At 33.4% G+C, this 24269-nt stretch overlaps 1 protein-coding gene across 2 annotated transcripts in view; it reads right to left on the bottom strand.

Moving 5' to 3' along the window:
• The window catches only part of LOC143080946 (sodium- and chloride-dependent betaine transporter-like), a 41399-nt gene extending 21754 nt beyond the window's left edge, over positions 1-19645 (bottom strand). The window contains exons 1-2 of one of the 2 annotated variants that reach the window (XM_076257143.1): positions 19578-19645; positions 14319-14394 (exon numbers count right to left, since the gene is read on the bottom strand). In XM_076257143.1, the coding sequence (XP_076113258.1) occupies positions 14319-14360 (42 nt within the window). In that variant the 5' untranslated portion in view covers positions 14361-14394; positions 19578-19645. Of the gene's footprint in view, positions 1-14318; positions 14410-19577 lie in introns of those variants that run through there. The other variant, XM_076257145.1, reaches the window with a different exon arrangement.
• Positions 19646-24269: the final 4624 nt, after the last annotated feature.

The following is a 24269-nucleotide window of genomic DNA, read 5'->3' as shown; positions in this document are numbered from 1 at the left end:
AATTATAGGGAGAAAGTGGATTTTCTTAGAATTATTTTTTCCGTTTTTTATTAAAATTATTCAGAAGGAAGTTAATTTTGGCAGAAATAAACAAGATGCATTACATGTATAATAATTATGAAAATTAATCAGACCTGTATAACCGGCCCCATATACTGATATATACCGTGACAGTAGTTTATATGGGCAGCAGTGACGCGATGCATGAACACGCATTACGTAATTGTGTACTATATGTATTTTAAAGTCCGACAGGAAATCACTAGAATACCTGGTCATGTCACCTCACAATAACTCTGGCAATAATTCCGTTAGTCATACTGATAATCAAATTAGGGAAGGACCGAATCATAATATTAGATTATTACATGGCATTTTTCATATCGCATGAATTATCAGCCCTAGGTTTAATATCTGCCCAAGAGCCGCATGGCTCGAGGGCTGATAATACATGCGATATGAAAAATGACATGTTATGATCTTTTTATCATATGCTTCAACAATGGATAAAAATAACAGATTCATAATATTGATCCTTTTACGTGGCTCTCAAATAGAAGTTCAAAGAGTAACGGAAAAAGTAAGTTTCTAAATTATGTTTGAAACTTTTAAAAAATGCATTTATTTAATATTTTTTTTTTTTTTTTTTTTTATTATTATTATTTTTCACAATATACTTTTCAGTATCCAAATAATTGTTTTGTACACTACTTTGTAATGTTTTTCACTGAAAACGTAGCATTGGGGTGTATTTTCCGGAATATGCCGAGTATCACCGGAATGCCATGCGATAACGTTTAAACGGAAAGGCATGTGATAACAATCGAACCATGTGATAAACTTTTCATATCAGCCCGCTAAGCACCAATTCGAAAAATATGGAATTTACGTAAATTTAAAGCTATTATCATACAGTAAAATTTATATGTTATTTAGTCTAAGTATATGATAAACAAATGTATTACATAAAAGTGTTATGAAGAAAATGATATTTTGAAAACTGTTGAACTATGAAATGATTTAAAAAAATAATCTTATTTATAATCCCATACATGTATTTGAATCATAAACTTAGAAAAAAAAACCAGTTTAAAAACGACTGACTATAGTTGGCAGTAGTCCTTTTGTGACAGTTAATGTTTTTCAAGGGTATCATTTGCGCCATTTTTTCTTTCAAATATATCAATTGCGTTAATATTCGGAAATTATTTGCGCCACCAGTTTACTTGTGACACATTTGTATCATACATAATAACGATAGACAAATATTTGATGATAGTGCGTTGGTTTCACCATCCGTAAGTGCTAAAATCCCATCTACCGAAAGACGTACAACTAATGGAGCAGAGGCATTCTACAATAATTACAATGAACTGTTTATGGATCCCATCCGTCAATATTTGTGTTTTTTTACAAAATAGGCAAGCGACAAGCTACTACATATATTAAATTGCGAAATACTTATGCAGCAGCAGTAACAGTCAGGATTCTACTTCGTCAAAATTATCTCCCCATTACGCCAGTTCATTTTCACAATCGTAGAAATTGAAGTCATTGTAGGGATGACGCGCTACCAATTTTGCTCTTGGAAACCGATAAATTTATCCACATTGCACCATTACGATCCCAGAGGCGGATTTAGAGGGGAAAAAATTTGGTTGCTTATATAGGGAATCATTGAAGCGTGACTGGAGCGGGCCCCCTCTTAGGCAGCAACCATTTGATTTTCTGGGGGGGGGGGGCTATGGTTTTTTTTCTGTGCAAACTTTTTTTTTCGCCTTCGGCGAAGAACAATCTATTTTTTTAGCGACAAACCGAAGACAATTTTTTTCTTTCAATTTTAGCATTACATATAGTGGCAGCTGAGGGTGAAACAAACAATTTTTTTTACTCAGGGTCCAAAACAAATTATTTTTTTCACCAAAACCTGGAAACAAACTTTTCTAAAAATGATAGAATCTGAAGCGAGACAATGTATGAAATATTCTTGCTTTGTACGATATCAAGACAAAATATTCAACTCAAACACGCCCTAACATAAAAAGGTGCACTCGATTTTCTCTTTTCGATACACTTGTGATTTTTTTCTTGAATCACACAAAGGGCAGACACGAAAATTACTGAACTAATAGATTGATATGTTTTCCGTCCGTGGTAATTTTATTTTAAAAATCGGAGATTATGCATTTTCTACATCCAACTTGAAAGATACCCATGTCGTCGACTTGATATCTAATTGTTCTGCTCAACTATGTACTAAATAAATTGAAAACTTATGCAAATGGTGTTTTTAAAATAAAACACTTCGTAATTGAGAAGAAAATTGTAATTTTGTTTGTTTCTATTAACTTTTAAAAAATTTGTCACTATAGTAAACATTACAGTAAACATTTCTCGCCTTCTCTAACAAAGAGCTTCGATTCTTTTGTTCTATTTCAACCGGGTTTCCGACTGAGTAAGAAGTAAACATGTTTCAGAGTAAATGGGGAATGTGTCCATGGGACACAGACGATGCACCCGCTTGCATATCATATATCATTTTCATTATTCATTTGTAACGGAGTATAACAACTCCGGGATCCAGAACGGTTTCAGTGACGCTACCAAAATTCGAACTTATCTCTGTCTTGTGGTACTAAGCATTGTGTATAAGTTTCCTAACATTTGGTAAAGTCAAACCTTCATGTACGTAAGAGAACGGAAACGAAAATTTCAACATTTTTCCCATTTGTAAAAGAACATAACTCTAGAATGGTTTAAATGACACCTACAAAATTTAAACTTGATCTGTGTTTTGTGGTCACAAGCATTGTGTATACACAGTGTGGGAACGAAACTGTACGGTTTTCTCATTAGTTTAAATATATTTTATTGTCTAGATATACAATAGTATTGGATTCCAGTTATAACAACTTAAGATAATCCTCTCCAAATAAGTACTATGGTGTTTGAAAATTAATTTATTACACACAGGTATAGAAACTTCAAGCTAGTGTGGGGTCATGTCAGGTCACAGGCCGGACTCACCTGTTCAAGATTGTGTATTGCATGGTTGATTGCTGCTTTAGTGTCTTTTATTGATCATTCCGATCAGAGTCAAATAACTACAGAAATAGAGAAATAAATGAAGAAAAAAGAAAAAGGAAAAATGGAAATACAATCTTTCAATTAAACACTTAATACAGTATATGTATATATAACTCGTATACTCCCAGTCCGGGGTTATTTCAGGTCACAGTCCGGACTCGCCTAGTATTATTTCGTTGCTTCTCGGATAAAAGTCTTTTGTTAATTTTTTCGATGACAATTTGATAAGCAAAAAGTTGAATGAATAAAAATGAATAAGTTCGTCTCATCAAATAATGTGTGAAGTTTTATATCTCTATCGATGTCTATAGTTTGCGAATACACCTAGTCCGGGCTTACTTCAGGTCACCATCCGGATTCGCCTATTACATTTCATTTTTTCGTTAAATGTCGGATAAATATCTTATAACTTTCTTATGTATTACATGCTTGATCAAATGTCCCGTCAATATACTTTACGACACTAAACAGTTTACATACAGTTAGTCGTCGTAATGCAATACACGCAGGTATAGTAAACTTCAAGCTAGTCCGGGGTCATGTCAGGTCACAGTCCGGACTCACCTGTTCAAGAATGTGTATTACATTGTTGAACGCCGCTTAAGTGTCGTTTATTGATTTTTCCGATGACAATCGAATAACTAAAGAAATAGAGAAACGAATAAAGGAAAAGTAAAAAGCAAAAAGGGAAAATAATCTTTCAATTAAACAAATAATTTAGTATATTTATATACAATCCGTATACTCCTGGTCTGGGGTTATATCAGGTTACAGTCCGGACTCGCCTAATATTAATTTGTTGATTCTAAGGTAAACGTCTTTTATTAATGTTTCCGACGACAATACAATAAGGAAAAAGTTGAATGAATAAAAATGAATAAGTTCGTCTCATCAAATAATGTGTGAAGTTTTATATCTCTATCGATGTCTATAGTTTGCGAATACACCTAGTCCGGGCTTACTTCAGGTCACCATCCGGACTCGCCTATTACATTTAATTTTTTCGTTAAATGTCGGATAAATATCTTATAACTTTCTTATGTATTACATGCTTGATCAAATGTCCCGTCAATATACTTTACGACACTAAACAGTTTACATACAGTTAGTCGTCGTAATGCAATACACGCAGGTATAGTAAACTTCAAGCTAGTCCGGGGTCATGTCAGGTCACAGTCCGGACTCACCTGTTCAAGATTGTGTATTACATGGATGATCTATCGCCGCTTAAATTTTATTGGAGCAACTCCAACTTTGTATCATCCAATTAGGAGCCGCAGAAGATTTTATTCAGAGTACCATCTTATGTCCCGGTTAACGTATACGGCCTTGTAAACTTTTGCCACTCATTATATATAACACAAGATTATTTCTGTATATCTTACCAAAGGAATACTACTGATACGGAGATTACGAGTGAATAATTCATAAGCGATGTATCTTAGTTTATTTTGACAATGGCTGCTGAAATAAAATTATTTCACTATATTGAACATTTTTATTTATTATTTCATTATATCTCGGAGCTAATGCCCCTTTAAATCTAACTTATATACATGCTTGATTATGATTGCTAGTGTAGTCTTTGACACATTTTGCGTGAAACATTGGATTGTTGAATTATTTTTTAAAAAATAGACTTTGTGATGACAATCAAATGAGCAAGTAAATCTTTTTTTTTATTATTATTTTACGGCAGAAAAAAATGGAGTAATTAAAATAACATGAAATTTGAAAAAAAGGCAGGACAGGAGTTTTGAGTAAAATAAAATCAAATGGTAGCTCCCTTATTTAAACACTGAATTACCAATAGCCTTAATGTATTTTGTAAGTAATTCCTGGTTGTGTCTTCTTTTTTCTTTTTCTTTCAATTAAACCAATATCCTAAAGCGAGTGTAAACCTTTGTCAATAATTTATTCTGAGGAACAGTATTAGAGATCATAAGAATTTAGAGAAACAATTAAAAGTCATAAGAATTCGGAGGAACAATATAAGTCTTAGAGATTATAATAACTCGGAGGAACAATAAAAAGTCACAAGGCTTCTGAGGAACAGCAAGAGATCATAAGAATTCGGATGAACAATCAAAAGGCATAAGAATTCGGAGGAACAATAAAAAGTCATAAGAATTCTGAGGAACAATAAGATATAAGAATTTGGAGGAACAATAAGATATCATAAGAGTTCGGAGGAACAATAAGATATCATAAGAATTCGGAAGAACAATAAGAGATCATAGGAATTCTCATGATACTAGTTGACAATTCATAACATATGTACAATTGGCTAACGAAAGAGGTTTATATTGATGAATAGAAAGTGACATTCACCTGCAATTTACCTGTGCACAATCGGCGCAAATGAAAGATCGAAAGGTATAGAGAAATACATATTTACAATATATACAATATTCAATAAATACAATTTGTACAAGACATGTTACAAAAATAATTAATAGGGGTGGTGTCACACTAGATAAAGCCAGGAGTTCACACAGATTTATTTATAGTTTTGATAAATTTGCAGAGTTTAATCAACTTTACCTTCTTTTCAGGGGCGGATGCAGGAATTTTCGAAAAGGGGGGGGGGGTGCTAACCCAGGGCAAAGGGGGGGGGGGGTGCAAAGGGGTGCAAAACATATGTCCCGATACAAATGCATTGATAGGCAAAAATAAAGGGGGGTGCGCACCCCCGGAACCCCCCCCCCCTGGATCCGCCACTGCTTTTTTGATGACATTAATAATTTATACTTTAAAATATTTGGCTTTGTGTAGCTATACTTTTCTATGTAATTTTTCCTCTCCTTTTAGAAAAATTGGCATTCCAAAATAAAGTTCATTGTTTTTACACAGAGTACAGTTTCTATTTTGTCTGCTGGTGTTTAACCATCTACCATTTTCAATGGGTAATTTATGATTCGTCGTTCTAAATCTGCAAAATTCTACAAGATTTTTGTTATCAAAAATATCTAAATAAGCTTCAGAACTAAAATTATCTTTAAATACTTTCTTCTAACAGTAAGTGCCAATTCTGTTCAAATTGATCTTTTAGGTTTCTACTAACTGTAAGACGTAGCCAATTCAAATTAATAAAAGTTTGTGAATTCCAAATATGTTAAGCCACATTCATTCAAAATATTTTTTATGTTATCTAACCATACAAATTTGTCTCCATTTACAAATGACAATTGAAAACATAAGTTATAGACAATTTTTGACAATTTTGACTCCTTTCCAGAAAGAATTTTACCCTAGAATGATATCATTCTATTTTTTATGTCAATTTCTAAAGCACAAGTTTAGACTAAATTCGTAGGAGAAATTAACCGTCATATACTATTTATAGACTTAAGACATTTTAAAAGTCATAAGACAGAAAAGTCCTAATAATTTCAAAATCTATTTATACAGTTTCTTAGAGAAATATAAACACACCGGCGAATTATTTAGAAAAGAAGGAATTCTATTTTTCCCTTAATGTCTAGAAGAAGTAAACAATACACAAAAAAAAATATAACCTCAAATGTTTCAAACTATTGCGCTTTACTCTTCCTATGAAAAGAATTTAATTTGCTTTCATTGATAATAAAAAGATTTTATTAATTTCCATAAAACAATAACGACAAAGGAATTATATATATCTCTTTACTTTACTTTACTCTTTTTTGTTCAATTTTACGCTCGGAATGTAGATTGTTTTTAATTTATATATACTGTAACTTATTATATGACAGTAATCTTAAAAAAATCAAAGTGGTAAAAAAACCCACAGTCCGGGTCCGGGTTTCATACCAAAGTCCGGGTCCGGAGTCCGGTCCGGTCCGGGTTTCAGTGCGTACCATCTCCCCTTCTGAAACTATCTACACAAAAACCGACGAAAAGCAAAGCACCATTACAATCAACAATAATGATATTTTGTTTGGCTCCATGTCGTTTTACATTATAAACACTATAGGTTATTCTACTGAACATTCCTTGTAATATTACTATAAGTTATATTTCCCTTATATTTAAAAAGGTTAAAAAAAAGTAATAACCAAAGAAAAAAAATCGTCTTTTCTTCTCAGGCAATACTAAACCTGGGACTATTGTGATTGGGGGCACAGGCTACAAAGTTGTGTTTATCACCTGATATTTTTGTTTACATTTAATTCATGAAATAATGCAAGTTAATTATGCAACCATTATACTTTTGCTTTAGTTTCAGAAATATAAGCCAAAAACTGCACTTTACCCCTATGTTCTATTTTTAGCCATGTCAGCCATGTTGGTTGGAAGGAGGGGTCATCGGACACATTTTTAAAACTAGATACACTAATAATATATGTGGCGAAGTTTGGTTAAATTCATCTTCGTAGTTCCAGTGGAGAAATTTTTGGTAAAAGATTACAAAAATTTACAATAAAGGGCAATTTATGAGGGTCGGTTGAAAACAAAACTTTACGACAAAACTCGGAGATGATTTCAGCTTTCCAATTGTGAACTTTCAATTTCTAAGTAGCAACATTCCGGCAGAACCTGCAAACGGGGTATATATCTCCCAATTGATACGATATTCCCGTGCTTGCATTTCCTATCATGATTTTCTTGATAGAGGGTTCCTGCTCACAAGGAAGCTATTAAACTGGTGAAGTTGAATTAATCCCTTCCTAAATTTTACGGACGCCATCACTAGTTGGTTGACCGTTATGGAATAACCTTTCACAAATGATATCGGATATGTTCCTTACGTTGTAACTACAATCCTCTTCCCTTTCATGAATGTGACCTACCGAATTATATACTATTTACCGGATTTCACATAAGCAACACGACAGGTGCCACACGTGGAGCAGATCTGCTTACCCTTCCGGAGCACCTGAAATCATCCCTAGTTTTTTGGTGGGGTTCGTGTTGTTTATTCTTTAGTGTTCTATGTTGTGTCATGTGTGCTGTTTGTTTGTCTTTTTTCATTTTTAACCATGGCGTTGTCAGTTCGTTTTATATTTATGAGTTTGACTGTCCCTTTGGTATCTTTCGCCCCTCTTTTATGATAACTCCTTGACTACTTTAGTCAGGTTGACATTTTTGCTGTTACAGTTTATCTCTATCTATAATAATATTCAAGATAATAACAAAAAAACAAAAAAACAACTGCACAAAATTTCATTAAAATGACTATTTCAGGGGCAACAACCCAACGATGGGTTTTAAATTTCAGGGCAGATAGAAATAAACTTGATGACCATTTTACCCCCCATGTCAGATTTACTCAAAATGTTTTAGTTTCAGAGATATAAGCCAAAAAGTGTATGTTACTCGATCCTATGTTCTATGTTTAGTCATAGGGGTCGTAGGACACAATATTTTAAAATTAATATCCAAATGATGATTGTGGCCAATATTGGTTAAATTGGCCCAGTAGTTTCAGAGGAGAAGAATTTTGCAATAGTTCGGCAGCAACCATTTGATTTTCTGGGGGGGGGGGGGGGGGGGGGGCTATGGTTTTTTTTGGAAAAAAAAGTTTGTTTCCAGTTTTTGATGAAAAAAATAATTTGTTTTGGACCCTGAGAAAAAAAAATTGTTTGTTTCACCCTCAGCTGCCACTATATGTAATGCTAAAATTGAAAGAAAAAACTTGGTTTGTCGCTAAAAAAATAGATTGTTCTTAGCCGAAGGCGAAAAAAAAAGTTTGCACAGAAAAAAAAACCATAGCCCCCCCCCCCAGAAAATCAAATGGTTGCTGCCTTAACGTACGACGGACGACGGACAAGTGATCGGAAAACAACTCACTTGGCCTACTGGTCCATTGTCGTTATTAAACAAAAAAATCGTAAGGGTTCCACGGAACCCAGTGTCTCGCCAACTTTTGCTGTTAATCGCAGACTCAACAAAAATGAGGAAAAAACATCAATAAAAATTTCCCTCTCGATACTGTCTTTTGATTGAAAGAAGCTTCCAAGTTTGGTAAAAAATCCAGGATAGTTTATGAATCTAATAAATGTTTTATAAACTTTAACTGCAGACTGTATGTAATGTTAACTGGAAGAAAAACTAAGTCCATTTATAAGTAAAATACGGAAAAAGTGAATTTTTTTTTTACAAAATTTACTTCTAAATAATATCTTATGATCAGAAACAAGCTTTTGTCTAAGTTTGGTAGAAATCCAGGATAGTTTAAGAACATTATAAAAATTTAAAAAACTTAAACCACAGAGTGAATGTTTTGTTTCTGGCAAAAAAACTAAGTCCATTTATAAGTAAAATACGGAAAAGTGGAAATTTATTTTTACAAAATTTTCTTCTTGATACTATCTTATGATCATAAACAAGCTTCTGTCCAAGTTTGGTACAAATCAAGGATAGTTTATGAAAGTTATTAAAATTTTAAAAACTTTAACCACAGAGTGAATGTAATGTTTCCTCGCAGAAAAACTAAGTCCATTTATAAGTAAAATACGGAAAAGTGGAAATTTATTTTCACAAAATTATTTTCTTCTTGATACTATCTTATGATCATAAACAAGCTTCTGTCCAAGTTTGGTACAAATCAAGGATAGTTTATGAAAGTTATTAAAATTTTAAAAACTTTAACCACAGAGTGAATGTAATGTTTCCTCGCAGAAAAACTAAGTCCATTTATAAGTAAAATACGGAAAAAATGGAATTTTATTTTTATAAAATTTACTTCTGGATACTTTCTTATGATCATAAACAAGCTTCTGTCCAAGTTTGGTAGAAATTCAGTATAGTTTAAGAAAGTTATTAAAATTTCAAAAACTTTAACCACAGAGTGAATATTTGTGGACGCCGCCGCCGACGACGACGACGGAATGTAGGATCGCTTAGTCTCGCTTTTTCAACTTAAGTCGAAGGCTCGACAAAAATCACATATTTTTTTCGCTTACATAGGAGGACTTAAATAATTTGCTTTCATGTCTCAATATTTGTATATTTCATAAATCGAAGCACTGGCTACTGAACTTATATAATCCTCGGAGATTTATTCCATCAGCAACTGTATCGACCCAATTTCAAATAGTACTAGCACTAAAGAAACCATGTAGCCGAGAAACCGGCGAAAATTAAACAGATCAAAAATGAGTGTTATACTGAAAAGAATATACAACAAAAAGGGTACTACAAAAACACATTATTTTCTATTCATATTTATTACATTGTATAATTAAAAGAAACACTGTATTGACACGAATTCTTTAACATTTAATGGATATAGTAGACGAAATGATACAATGAAAAGTTACATACTATTATTAACTATTCTTGATATTAAAAATACTCAACATAAAAAATATATCTATCTATACCTTATTATTCGTGTGTTTGAAAACAGAGCGTAAAACTTGTTGAATTTGAAAATTAAGACTATTTATGGCTTTGGAATATATGTGTACACTACAATACATAAACCCCTTGTCAATGCTCGCTCTTATTGTTTTTAATCTAAAACGTTGATGAGATATGTCACTATGGAATGTATATGATGTTCCTAAATAATTCAAATGGACACATTTTGTGTTTTGTGCTTTTTAAAATTTCATAAATAGTCTGATATTTGTCTATCTCGGTGTTTGCATTTCGATAAACTGAAATGGTAATCACTCATGACTATATTTGGTATACACGCATCTAGTTACATACGTGGGAAAATTGTAAGAAAAGTAAGCGGAAGTTCCTAAAATGGAATTTAAATCTGAATTTGGATTGAATTCTCTAAGGAACCGACAGAAAAAACACAAGAGTGCACACGCTGAAATGTCTCGCCTTCTATACTAATCATTGATATTATGTTGATAGTCCTAAGTATAAAGCTAAGCTTTATTACAACTGACACATAAACTTAACATTAACCAAGATAACTAAACAAAGACCAATGAACCTTGAAAATGAGGTCACGGTCAGATGAACCATGCCAGACAGACATGTACAGCTAACAATGCTTCTATACAACATATATAGATGACCCATTACTTATAGTTTAAGAAAAATAGACCAAAACACAAAAACTTAACACTGTGCAATGAACCGTGAAAATGAGGTCACGGTCAGAAAAATCCTGTGCGACTGACATAAAGATCATAAAATATTTCCATACACCAAATATAGTTGACCTATGGCATATAGTATTAGATAAAAAGACCAAAACTCAAAAACTTAACTTTGACCACTGAACCATGAAAATGAGGTCAAGGTCACATGGCATCTGCCCGCTAGACATGCACACCTTACAATCATTCCATACAACAAATATAGTAGACCTATTGCATATAGTATGAGAAAAACAGACCAAAACACAAAAATTTAACTATAACCACTGAACCATGAAAATGAGGTCAAGGTCAGATGACACCTGCCAGTTGGACATGTACACCTTACAGTCCTTCCACACAGTGAATATACTAGCCATATTGCTTACAGTATCTGGGATATGGACTTGACCACCAAAACTTGACCTTGTTCACTGATCCATGAAATGAGGTCGAGGTCAAGTGAAAACTGTCTGACAGACATGAGAACCTTGCAAGGTACGCACATATCAAATATAGCTATCCTATTACTTATAATAAGAGAGAAATCAACATTACAAAAAAATTGAACTTTTTTTTCAAGTGGTCACTGAACCATGAAAATGAGGTCAAGGACATTGGACCTGTGACTGACGGAAACTTTGTAACATGAAGCATCTATATACAAAGTATAAAGCATCCAGGTCTTCCACCTTCTAAAATATAAAGCTTTTAAGAAGTGAGCTAACGCCGCCGCCGCCGCCGCCGGATCACTATCCCTATGTCGAGCTTTCTGCAACAAAAGTTGCAGGCTCGACAATAAAACAATAAAAACAAAGTAACCCTCTGGCACAGCGATGGTGAAACAAGAGGTTTTCATAGAAACGTTTAAACATTTCAACCGAAAATGCTCTGATCACAAAACGTCTTGTGTTACCCTAACCCAAAGAAAGCACCATTGAATTAACTAACCTTTTTCAGAATTTACTCCTAAATACCAATTCGTTGAGAACATATATTTGACTTACCAAAGTGCATATCAGTGTACTATTACAATCAGTACATGTTTATGCATGTGTCGAATCAGTTAATTATTGTTTGGATTATCATAACTGTCATGTATACTCTAAACGGATAGTATAATGTTGTCCATGTACTTACTTGTTAAACGTGATGTTTTGTCTATGCATATAATTCAGCATAAACTATTTTATGATATTAAGGAACAAGAATGTGTCCAAAGAACACGGATGCCCCACTCGCACTATCATTTTCCATGTTCAGTGGACCGTGAAATTGGGGTAAAAAATATAATTTGGCATTAAAATTAGAAAGATCATATCATAAGGAACATGTGTATTACGTTTCAAGTTGATTGGACTTCAACTTCCTTAAAAACTACACTGACCAAAAACGTTAACCTGAAACTCGAACTATCATTTTCTATGTTCAGTGGACAGTGAAATTGGGGTCAAACATCTAATTTTGAATTAAAATTTAAAAAATCATATCATAGGGAGCATGTATACTAAGTTTCACGTTTGATCAGACTTCAACTTCATCTAAAACTACCTTGACCATGCAAAAACTTTAACCTGAAGCGGGACAAACGGACGAACGGACGGACGGACGGAACTGACGGATGCACATAACAGAAAACATAATGCCCCTCTACTATCGTAGGCGGGGCATAAACATTTAATGATGATAAATTCATTCAGAATAAGTAGATTCATTTCAATAAAAATGACAACTATTTATTGGAATTGAGCTATGAAAACAATCTAAACAAATCTAGATTAAACATAAGCTTCCAACAAGGTATTATTTTGGTTGTTTCTTCTTACTTGAGACTAGGACTGAACCAATCACGTTATATAGTTGTGTATACAGAAAGAAAAAGTAAATTCAACTCGCATTTTTTGAGACTTACTTAGTCTTTAGATTTGCTGTTTTTGTGTTGTTCGTTTGTTATCTCATTGGCGCGTACCCCATCTTTCATTTCGTTCACTACCACCAAAGACCTAAACATACCGTATCCATTGAGCTCCTCTTCAACGTGATACAAGATGTTAGGTGACCAGTGAAGGTTTGACAAACAATTCATACAGTTTAAAGAAAAACTTTGTTTATGAGGGGCATAGGTCAAGACCATTTAACCAATTATTGTCATAAAAAGTTTAACCACGATGTAGTACTATGATCTGCGATAGGACAATGCTAAATATATACTTCTTGACATATATTTTTTTAGTAGCGTACTATTGTTGTAAACACACTGTACTTATACAAAACAAGATGTGTCACTGTGTCATACAGTAACGTACAAAAAGTATTTGGTCAAGGTTACACATTACATACTGACATCTGTCAAGTTAGGAAAGAGTGTGATGTTTTTACCGTTATCCTTAACTATGTACATTTAAACCAGGGTAACATACTGCAAATATTAAATATAGTTCCAATAGATAGAAGAAGTATGAGTGCCAATGAGACAATTAACTCTTCATAAAAGTCACAATTTGTAAAAGTAACCCCTTTAATATAAACCATTACTATATGAATGATGACATCTGTTGATTTGTATGCGACTGTCTAAGTAGTCGGTCATTGCCTGAGACTACTATATATGGTCATTGCATGGAACTTCTCACAATTTCACTCGCGAAATGTAAAAGTTTTCAAATCCTACTTGAATTTAAATATTAAAAAGTCGATATCATATGTCATATATGTAATAGGGTTCTTGGACAGAATAAAAGGATTCGTCAAGTTTAATAAGATGCTTTATTCATACGACATAAATAAATCAACCCTGAAAGTACACAAATAACAAAACGTAAATACATAGACAGTACAGTGTACAAAGGGATATAACTCTAAATCATAAAACGGAAAGTACATGTATAATATACGATAAACTAGCTCTTTTCTGTAAGAATACAACCAATACGATTTAAGTGTATATATTATAAATATATAAATTCAATCAAACTCAATTATCAACCAAGTCAGGATTAAGTGCTACATTATGTCCAATTATGTTACGCTACTCATTCATAGATTTATGAATGAACTATTTCTTACTATAATGTTTACATGTAATAATTGACATACAGGTAACTACTATTCAGAAGACACAAACAATACATATATTGAACTAAAATTAAATAGACAAACACAGACAATACAGTAAACTAAAAATACATGTAACACTGATCTTACCATGTATATGGTACAAAGGTCTATCTCCGTATTTGGAAACATCACCAGATCAATAGAATATGAAGATATTCTGGTCCTGTTAAAATACAAATATAACCTACATAAGTCTAATGAACTAACTATATCAGCATAGCATATATAAACAATAAGTAAGATGTTCAGTAGACATTGCTTTGGACCTTTTATAATAATAAAATAACTGTACCAATACATGTATCATTAATATATCTATGATATATTATTTCTCTCAGTTCATGAAAATACTTTTAAGGTTCATCATAACAAACGGACAAATATGGCTGTATTTACATGCCAAAAATTACTCTGAGTACAGACTTACCTGTAAAGTTGGAAAAGTTTTAATGCCTAGTATCCACTAGATATAATAAAGTTAAATGCATTTTGTGTTTCAGAAAGATAAAATCTCTTGTGGATTTTGATGGGCATTTTTTTTCCTTCATGCAAAAGGTGTGAAAATTGACTAAGTTGTGGTACAACTATGAGATGCTCCCTCAGGTAAAAAAACCGGTTTGTATTGTTTTCATTGTCCTTAATTGACATTGACACCAGGTATCTTCACAACTATAGGTGAGTTAAAGAGTTTATCTGAGTCAGTGAGAGGACAGTATCAAAGTAATTCAGGGCCTATTTCGATTCGTCCGACTCGGGTTAACTCTAGTTGAAAGGTCAGCGGTAATGCGCATGTGCGCAACCGTTCCGAATCGAAGTCAAAACTCTTCCATCGAGTTGACTATTATAATGGAGGTGAAAAAAAAAAGTCCTGATCTCGTTTGTTTTTGAAAAATAGTTTGTTAGTGAGTTAAAAACAAAAATTGTAACATTGAAAAATCGTTCAGATACAATTAATTTCTATTTTATTTCCAACCACCTCCGACAGCTGATAATAAACTCTCATCATAGATACCAGGAATAAAATTTAACTTTTACACCTGACGCGTGTATCGTCTACAAAAGACTCATCAGTGACGCTCGAATTAAAAATGTTATAAAAGGTCAAATAAAGTACGAAGTTGAAGAGATTTGAGGACCAAATATACACATCAACAATATTGGCTGATTCCGAAATACAGGCAATAATAAATTCCCCTTGTCAGCTTTATTCTTCGGCTGTATTTTGTCAAATACCAGTTTATTTGTATCACTTTTATTTGTTGCAACTACTTGACGCCATCTTGAAACTCGACTAAACAGTCGGAAAGCTGACCCCGGTTTGACCCCATTTCTTAAAGCAACAATGGACGTCATGTGATTACCATATATGGGCATATTTTTACCGAAAAAAGTTAAGCCCGTTTTTTGGAATTTGTGGTATTTTGCATGAATTAAAACTAATTTCCTTCAAAGTGAACATTCTTGATTATATAAGAAATATATTACTCTACTCATTTATGGATTAAAGTCATTTTTTTCTTTTAAAATGTGTCTTCAAAGTCACGGTGTTGACGAAAAAAAATTGGTCACAGAAAATTTAAATCGTAATTTTCTCTCTTAACTTCTCGGGAAGCTATGCTGAATTTAAATTATGTAATGTAACATAACTTGGACTATGATATGTCAAATTTGTGCCAGTTGATATGCTATGTGTCCCTATGTGCCATAATAATTAAATATTAATTTAATATTCCAAGAGTAAAAATATTTATGTTTTGGTAAGTATTTTTACTGCTGTAACCAAACTATTTTAACACAGAAATTTTTTTTTTTATTTAAACTTAAAATAGATCATAATGAAAGTATTCTGAATGTAAAATCTTCATTATTTTAAATAAAGGGAAATTAGTTTGCAATCCTTGTATGAACAAACTAAATATAACAATTATGTTGTCTAATTGATTTCATGCAAGTTAGTTCTAATGAATGGACTCAAATAATAATAAAAAGAAAAAAACACTAAACCAATAAATAAATAGTGCTAATCACGAACTTGAAAATAAATAAGTACAAAAAAGACACAGTAATATTTTTCTTCTTCTATTTGAAAAAAATAATAATAACATTAAAAAAACTATGTATTTTTATATTTATATAAAAGTATTTCAGAGCAGTTTCTGGGGGCTAAATCAACAATTATGTTTTAGATTACAAGTCAAAATTAAGTCACACTTCATGTCAGTATGATCATGCTTTGAATAAGATTTACTAAAATGCTACTCTGAAAGAGATTGTTTGAAGGCAGCAACTATTTGTTTTCAGGGAGGAGGGAACTATGGATTTTTTTCCAAACAAGTTGAAGACAATTCTTCTCTTTCAATTTTAGCATTTCATTTAATGGCAGCTGAGGGTAAAACAAACATTTTTTTTCTCAGGGTCAAAAACAAATTTGTATCCAAAAATTGGAAACAAACTTTTTTTTTCTTCAAAACAATCAATAGCCACCACCCCCTACCCCCACCAGAAAATCAGATGGTTGTTGGCTGCCTAAGTTCAAATTTAGGACAATATTTTTGCATTTACTTTTGCAGGATTCCTTTATCACAAAAAAAAAAATATATTATTATAAACAACGAATGAGTTTTATGTCAGTCATCTAAAGCAGTTCAGGTTGTGCAAAGACAGTATAAGATTTCCTTACCTAGTTTTAGTTAAGTCATACATTTCACTGACTTAAAGAGAATAATTAATCCAGTCAAATATTCACAGCTGATCTCGCCATTACTTTTTCAAACAAACATACTAAATGTGTGTACATTGACTGTGTTCAGATGCAAGGTGACATCGATGTGTAAGACCGAAAAACTACAATGTCAAAAAATGTCTTTCTTTTGGAATTTAGTTCAAACGGGGTTTCCCGAGGGCTGATAGAACGTTATACTTGATGCTTTTTTTTAAATTTTGAGATACGTATTACTAATTGTTTGTATAATACATATAGTCTTTGTTAATCTGTGATAAATAGAAGAAAATAATTTTATACGACGATCAACGGCATAACGGGATCGTTAAAAGACGGCCAATTTGACATGTTTGAGAATTTTTTTTTCCTTTTGATAATAAAATCGATGCTTAACAAATCGCAATAAATCTATTTCAGACCCTAATGGCAAGTAGAAAACTGAAAAAAGATAAACTTCCAAATTAGCGCCAAAAAAAATTCCGCGAAATTAACGCAATTTCAGAATGGCGGGTTTTAATATCAGTCCCATTGTTGTCTTAAGAAAGTAGGAAAAGTATCCAGAATGTTTTACAGGAGTTGGTAAATTGAAATCATTTCAGTTACAGATACCTATCGACCCAGATGTTGAACCCGTTATTCAGCCTATGAGGAGGGTACTGTTTAATCTGCGCGATAAACTTGGCAAGAAGTTAGATGAACTTTTAGATTTAGATATAATTGAACATGTCAATGAACCTAGTCAATGGGTTTCTCCAGTAGTAGTTGTGCCAAAACGTTCAGGTGATGACATCAGACTATGTGTTGACATGCGCCAGGCTAATGCAGCTGTGAAACGAGTACGACATCCGATTCCAACAATAGATGAACTATTGCAAGATATGAACTCTAGTAAAGTGTTTAGTAAGCTTGATGTAACTTGGGCCTATCACCAAATTGAGTTAAAACCTGAGTCTAGGGAAATAACTACTTTTGTAACTCATAAAGGGTTGTTTAGGTATAAGCGCCTTATGTTTGGTATTAGTTGTGCCCCTGAATTATATCAAAATATCATGCAACAAGTTCTTCAGGGCTGTGAGGGTGTTCATAACATTATGGATGATATTATTGTACATGCTAGTAACCAGGTTGAACATGATAAATGGTTGTTGGCTGCCTAAGTTCAAATTTAGGACAATATTTTTGCATTTACTTTTGCAGGATTCCTTTATCACAAAAAAAATATATTATTATAAACAACGAATGAGTTTTATGTCAGTCATCTAAAGCAGTTCAGGTTGTGCAAAGACAGTATAAGATTTCCTTACCTAGTTTTAGTTAAGTCATACATTTCACTGACTTAAAGAGAATAATTAATCCAGTCAAATATTCACAGCTGATCTCGCCATTTCTTTTTCAAACAAACATACTAAATGTGTGTACATTGACTGTGTTCAGATGCAAGGTGACATCGATGTGTAAGACCGAAAACTACAATGTCAAAAAATGTCTTTCTTTTGGAATTTAGTTCAAACGGGGTTTCCCAAGGGCTGATAGAACGTTATACTTGATGCTTTTTTTTAAATTTTGAGATACGTATTACTAATTGTTTGTATAATACATATAGTCTTTGTTAATCTGTGATAAATAGAAGAAAATAATTTTATACGACGATCAACGGCATAACGGGATCGTTAAAAGACGGCCAATTTGACATGTTTGAGAATTTTTTTTCCTTTTGATAATAAAATCGATGCTTAACAAATCGCAATAAATCTATTTCAGACCCTAATGTCAAGTAGGAAACTGAAAAAAGATAAACTTCCAAATTAGCGCCAAAAAAAATTCCGCGAAATTAACGCAATTTCAGAATGGCGGGTTTTAATATCAGTCCCATTGTTGTCTTAAGAAAGTAGGAAAAGTATCCAGAATGTTTTACAGGAGTTGGTAAATTGAAATCATTTCAGTTACAGATACCTATCGACCCAGATGTTGAACCCGTTATTCAGCCTATGAGGAGGGTACTGTTTAATCTGCGCGATAAACTTGGCAAGAAGTTAGATGAACTTTTAGATTTAGATATAATTGAACATGTCAATGAACCTAGTCAATGGGTGTCTCCATAAGTAGCAACAACGGTCGTTTCTAAGGGCTTGCTTTCCGACTGTAAACCTGCCCCGACCCAGGGTTGATGTCGAGTTAACTCGGGTAGGTTCAAAAGGTCAAACTCGGGGTGTTCGGTTGTCAGTCGAGTAAACTCGATAGACTCTACTAACCCGAGTTGGACGAATCGAAGTAGGCCCAGGTGTTTGTTTATTTTTGCACCTTCTGCAGAAAGGAAAAAAATGCCCATCAAAAACCAAGAAAGATTTTATCTTTCTTAAACTCAAAATGAATTTAACTTTTATATATCTAGTGGATGCTAGGCATTAAAACTTTCCAAACAGCACAGATAAGTCTGTACACAGAGTAGTTTTTGAGGTGAAAATACGGCCATATTTGTCCATTTGTTATGATGAACCTTAAAATAAAATATCTATCATTCATGCACAATCATTCTGACTTATTCAAAATACATTTTCTCTCAGATTCAAACTAAAGGAATACTGTGCAAATATTAAAGACTATAAGAAATATTAGTAACTGACCTGATTAATATGGAATAAGTGTCCAGAATATTAAACTATATAACTATTTAAATATGGCTGCTACATGTAAAGCTTTCTCTCAAGGTATATCAAAAAGAGTGGCAAAAAAACTATGAACTTAATGACTGTGACCAATAGTAGACAAGATAATATGACACATGACTGACTGACCAATGAACCAGAAAAATAGAGTAGAACTGTACTAAAAGATATAAGAGAATAGAAGAATGCTGAGTTTCCGGTTACGTAATAAATGATGTACCTTCAATGGTGTTTGTATGCCAGTATCAGGTTCAATCCGAATGTGCTAGCCACAAACAGTATATTTAAATTGGCGACGAGGATAATTAAAGGTTGTATTACAAAATGGGATCAGTTTTACTACCAGATGTTAGCGGTATACAGAATTTCGACATTTCTGACTCGACAGGACTGTCTGCACGTTGGAAACGATGGCTTCGGGCGTTTCAACTATTTGCCGCAGGAAAAGGGGTTACAGACGTAGATCAAAAATATGCATTATTATTGCACACAGCCGGAATGAATGTTCAGGACATTTTCTTCACATTGCCGGAAGGTGCCGGAGAAGGTGCATATGAGAAGGCGGTGAGTGCGCTAGATGCTTATTTCACACCACTTTCAAATGCCCCTTATGAACGATCAATTTTTCGATCTATGATTCAGTCTTCTTCAGAGACAATTGAACAATATATAACGCGTCTTCGACAGAGAGGTGATACATGTGATTTTGGCAATCAAAATGCAATTGATGAAAGAATACGAGATCAAATTATTGATAAATGTTTAAGTCACCATCTCAGACGTAAATTGCTTGAGAAAGGTAGGACACTTACTTTAGCAAATGTTAGAAGTATTGCAAAAGCTATGGAAGACTCAGAACGACAAGCTAAATCAATTGAAGGTCAAGGTCAAGTCAACATGATACAGTCAAAAGGTCAACAGTATGGAAAGAACAGTTTTAATTCTGGTAACAAAAGTTTTAATTCGGGTAACAAGTCTACATGTACAGCAACTTGCTACAGTTGTGGACGTGAAGGTCACATTAGGACTGACCCAAGCTGTCCGGCTCGGGGGAAGAAATGCAGGAAGTGTAAAATCGTTGGTCATTTTGATAAAGTTTGTAAAACTAAGGATAAGTCAAAACACGGAAAGATTCGTCAAGTTGTTGAACAACCACAGAATAACACGGATGATGAGGAATATGTATTTAGCATGATCGGTGTAAATCAGATAAATTCTGTGTGTGAAAATATTGTTGTCAATATAGGGAATGTGAATTTGAAAATGATAATTGATTCTGGAGCATCATGTAACATCATGGGAATAAATTTATGGAATTATTTAAAAGATAATCGTGTGAAATGTGTTTCGTCCAAGTCTACAAAGAGTTTATTCGCATATGGTAGTGAGGAACCATTGAAAATCGCTGGAATATTTACAGCTACTGTACAATGTAACAATAGAACTTTAAAGGATATTGAATTTGTTGTTATTGAAGGCAAAGGTCAGGCTTTGTTAAGTCGTAATACAGCAGAACAGTTAGGTGTGCTGCAGCTTGTTTACAGTGTTAGTGAACCTGGAACAATTAAGGACAAGTATCCAGAATGTTTTACAGGAGTTGGTAAATTGAAATCATTTCAGTTACAGATACCTATCGACCCAGATGTTGAACCCGTTATTCAGCCTATGAGGAGGGTACTGTTTAATCTGCGCGATAAACTTGGCAAGAAGTTAGATGAACTTTTAGATTTAGATATAATTGAACATGTCAATGAACCTAGTCAATGGGTTTCTCCAGTAGTAGTTGTGCCAAAACGTTCAGGTGATGACATCAGACTATGTGTTGACATGCGCCAGGCTAATGCAGCTGTGAAACGAGTACGACATCCGATTCCAACAATAGATGAACTATTGCAAGATATGAACTCTAGTAAAGTGTTTAGTAAGCTTGATGTAACTTGGGCCTATCACCAAATTGAGTTAAAACCTGAGTCTAGGGAAATAACTACTTTTGTAACTCATAAAGGGTTGTTTAGGTATAAGCGCCTTATGTTTGGTATTAGTTGTGCCCCTGAATTATATCAAAATATCATGCAACAAGTTCTTCAGGGCTGTGAGGGTGTTCATAACATTATGGATGATATTATTGTACATGCTAGTAACCAGGTTGAACATGATAAATAGTTGTTGGCTGCCTAAGTTCAAATTTAGGACAATATTTTTGCATTTACTTTTGCAGGATTCCTTTATCACAAAAAAAAATATATTATTATAAACAACGAATGAGTTTTATGTCAGTCATCTAAAGCAGTTCAGTTTGTGCAAAGACAGTATAAGATTTCCTTACCTAGTTTTAGTTAAGTCATACATTTCACTGACTTAAAGAGAATAATTAATCCAGTCAAATATTCACAGCTGATCTCGCCATTACTTTTTCAAACAAACATACTAAATGTGTGTACATTGACTGTGTTCAGATGCAAGGTGACATCGATGTGTAAGACCGAAAAACTACAATGTCAAAAAATGTCTTTCTTTTGGAATTTAGTTCAAACGGGGTTTCCCGAGGGCTGATAGAACGTTATACTTGATGCTTTTTTTTAAATTTTGAGATACGTATTACTAATTGTTTGTATAATACATATAGTCTTTGTTAATCTGTGATAAATAGAAGAAAATAATTTTATACGACGATCAACGGCATAACGGGATCGTTAAAAGACGGCCAATTTGACATGTTTGAGAATTTTTTTTTCCTTTTGATAATAAAATCGATGCTTAACAAATCGCAATAAATCTATTTCAGACCCTAATGGCAAGTAGGAAACTGAAAAAAGATAAACTTCCAAATTAGCGCCAAAAAAAATTCCGCGAAATTAACGCAATTTCAGAATGGCGGGTTTTAATATCAGTCCCATTGTTGTCTTAAGAAAGTAGGAAAAGTATCCAGAATGTTTTACAGGAGTTGGTAAATTGAAATCATTTCAGTTACAGATACCTATCGACCCAGATGTTGAACCCGTTATTCAGCCTATGAGGAGGGTACTGTTTAATCTGCGCGATAAACTTGGCAAGAAGTTAGATGAACTTTTAGATTTAGATATAATTGAACATGTCAATGAACCTAGTCAATGGGTTTCTCCAGTAGTAGTTGTGCCAAAACGTTCAGGTGATGACATCAGACTATGTGTTGACATGCGCCAGGCTAATGCAGCTGTGAAACGAGTACGACATCCGATTCCAACAATAGATGAACTATTGCAAGATATGAACTCTAGTAAAGTGTTTAGTAAGCTTGATGTAACTTGGGCCTATCACCAAATTGAGTTAAAACCTGAGTCTAGGGAAATAACTACTTTTGTAACTCATAAAGGGTTGTTTAGGTATAAGCGCCTTATGTTTGGTATTAGTTGTGCCCCTGAATTATATCAAAATATCATGCAACAAGTCCTTCAGGGCTGTGAGGGTGTTCATAACATTATGGATGATATTATTGTACATGCTAGTAACCAGGTTGAACATGATAAATAGTTGTTGGCTGCCTAAGTTCAAATTTAGGACAATATTTTTGCATTTACTTTTGCAGGATTCCTTTATCACAAAAAAAAAAATATATTATTATAAACAACGAATGAGTTTTATGTCAGTCATCTAAAGCAGTTCAGTTTGTGCAAAGACAGTATAAGATTTCCTTACCTAGTTTTAGTTAAGTCATACATTTCACTGACTTAAAGAGAATAATTAATCCAGTCAAATATTCACAGCTGATCTCGCCATTACTTTTTCAAACAAACATACTAAATGTGTGTACATTGACTGTGTTCAGATGCAAGGTGACATCGATGTGTAAGACCGAAAAACTACAATGTCAAAAAATGTCTTTCTTTTGGAATTTAGTTCAAACGGGGTTTCCCAAGGGCTGATAGAACGTTATACTTGATGCTTTTTTTAAAATTTTGAGATACGTATTACTAATTGTTTGTATAATACATATAGTCTTTGTTAATCTGTGATAAACAGAAGAAAATAATTTTATACGACGATCAACGGCATAACGGGATCGTTAAAAGACGGCCAATTTGACATGTTTGAGAATTTTTTTTCCTTTTGATAATAAAATCGATGCTTAACAAATCGCAATAAATCTATTTCAGACCCTAATGGCAAGTAGGAAACTGAAAAAAGATAAACTTCCAAATTAGCGCCAAAAAAAATTCCGCGAAATTAACGCAATTTCAGAATGGCGGGTTTTAATATCAGTCCCATTGTTGTCTTAAGAAAGTAGGAAAAGTATCCAGAATGTTTTACAGGAGTTGGTAAATTGAAATCATTTCAGTTACAGATACCTATCGACCCAGATGTTGAACCCGTTATTCAGCCTATGAGGAGGGTACTGTTTAATCTGCGCGATAAACTTGGCAAGAAGTTAGATGAACTTTTAGATTTAGGTATAATTGAACATGTCAATGAACCTAGTCAATGGGTTTCTCCAGTAATAGTTGTGCCAAAACGTTCAGGTGATGACATCAGACTATGTGTTGACATGCGCCAGGCTAATGCAGCTGTGAAACGAGTACGACATCCGATTCCAACAATAGATGAACTATTGCAAGATATGAACTCTAGTAAAGTGTTTAGTAAGCTTGATGTAACTTGGGCCTATCACCAAAT

The sequence above is a fragment of the Mytilus galloprovincialis genome, chromosome 6, assembly GCF_965363235.1.
Source record: "Mytilus galloprovincialis chromosome 6, xbMytGall1.hap1.1, whole genome shotgun sequence".
NCBI lineage: Eukaryota > Metazoa > Mollusca > Bivalvia > Mytilida > Mytilidae > Mytilus > Mytilus galloprovincialis.
The sequence above is the reverse complement of the archived record's forward strand: the minus strand, read 5'-3'. Positions and strand labels throughout refer to the sequence as shown.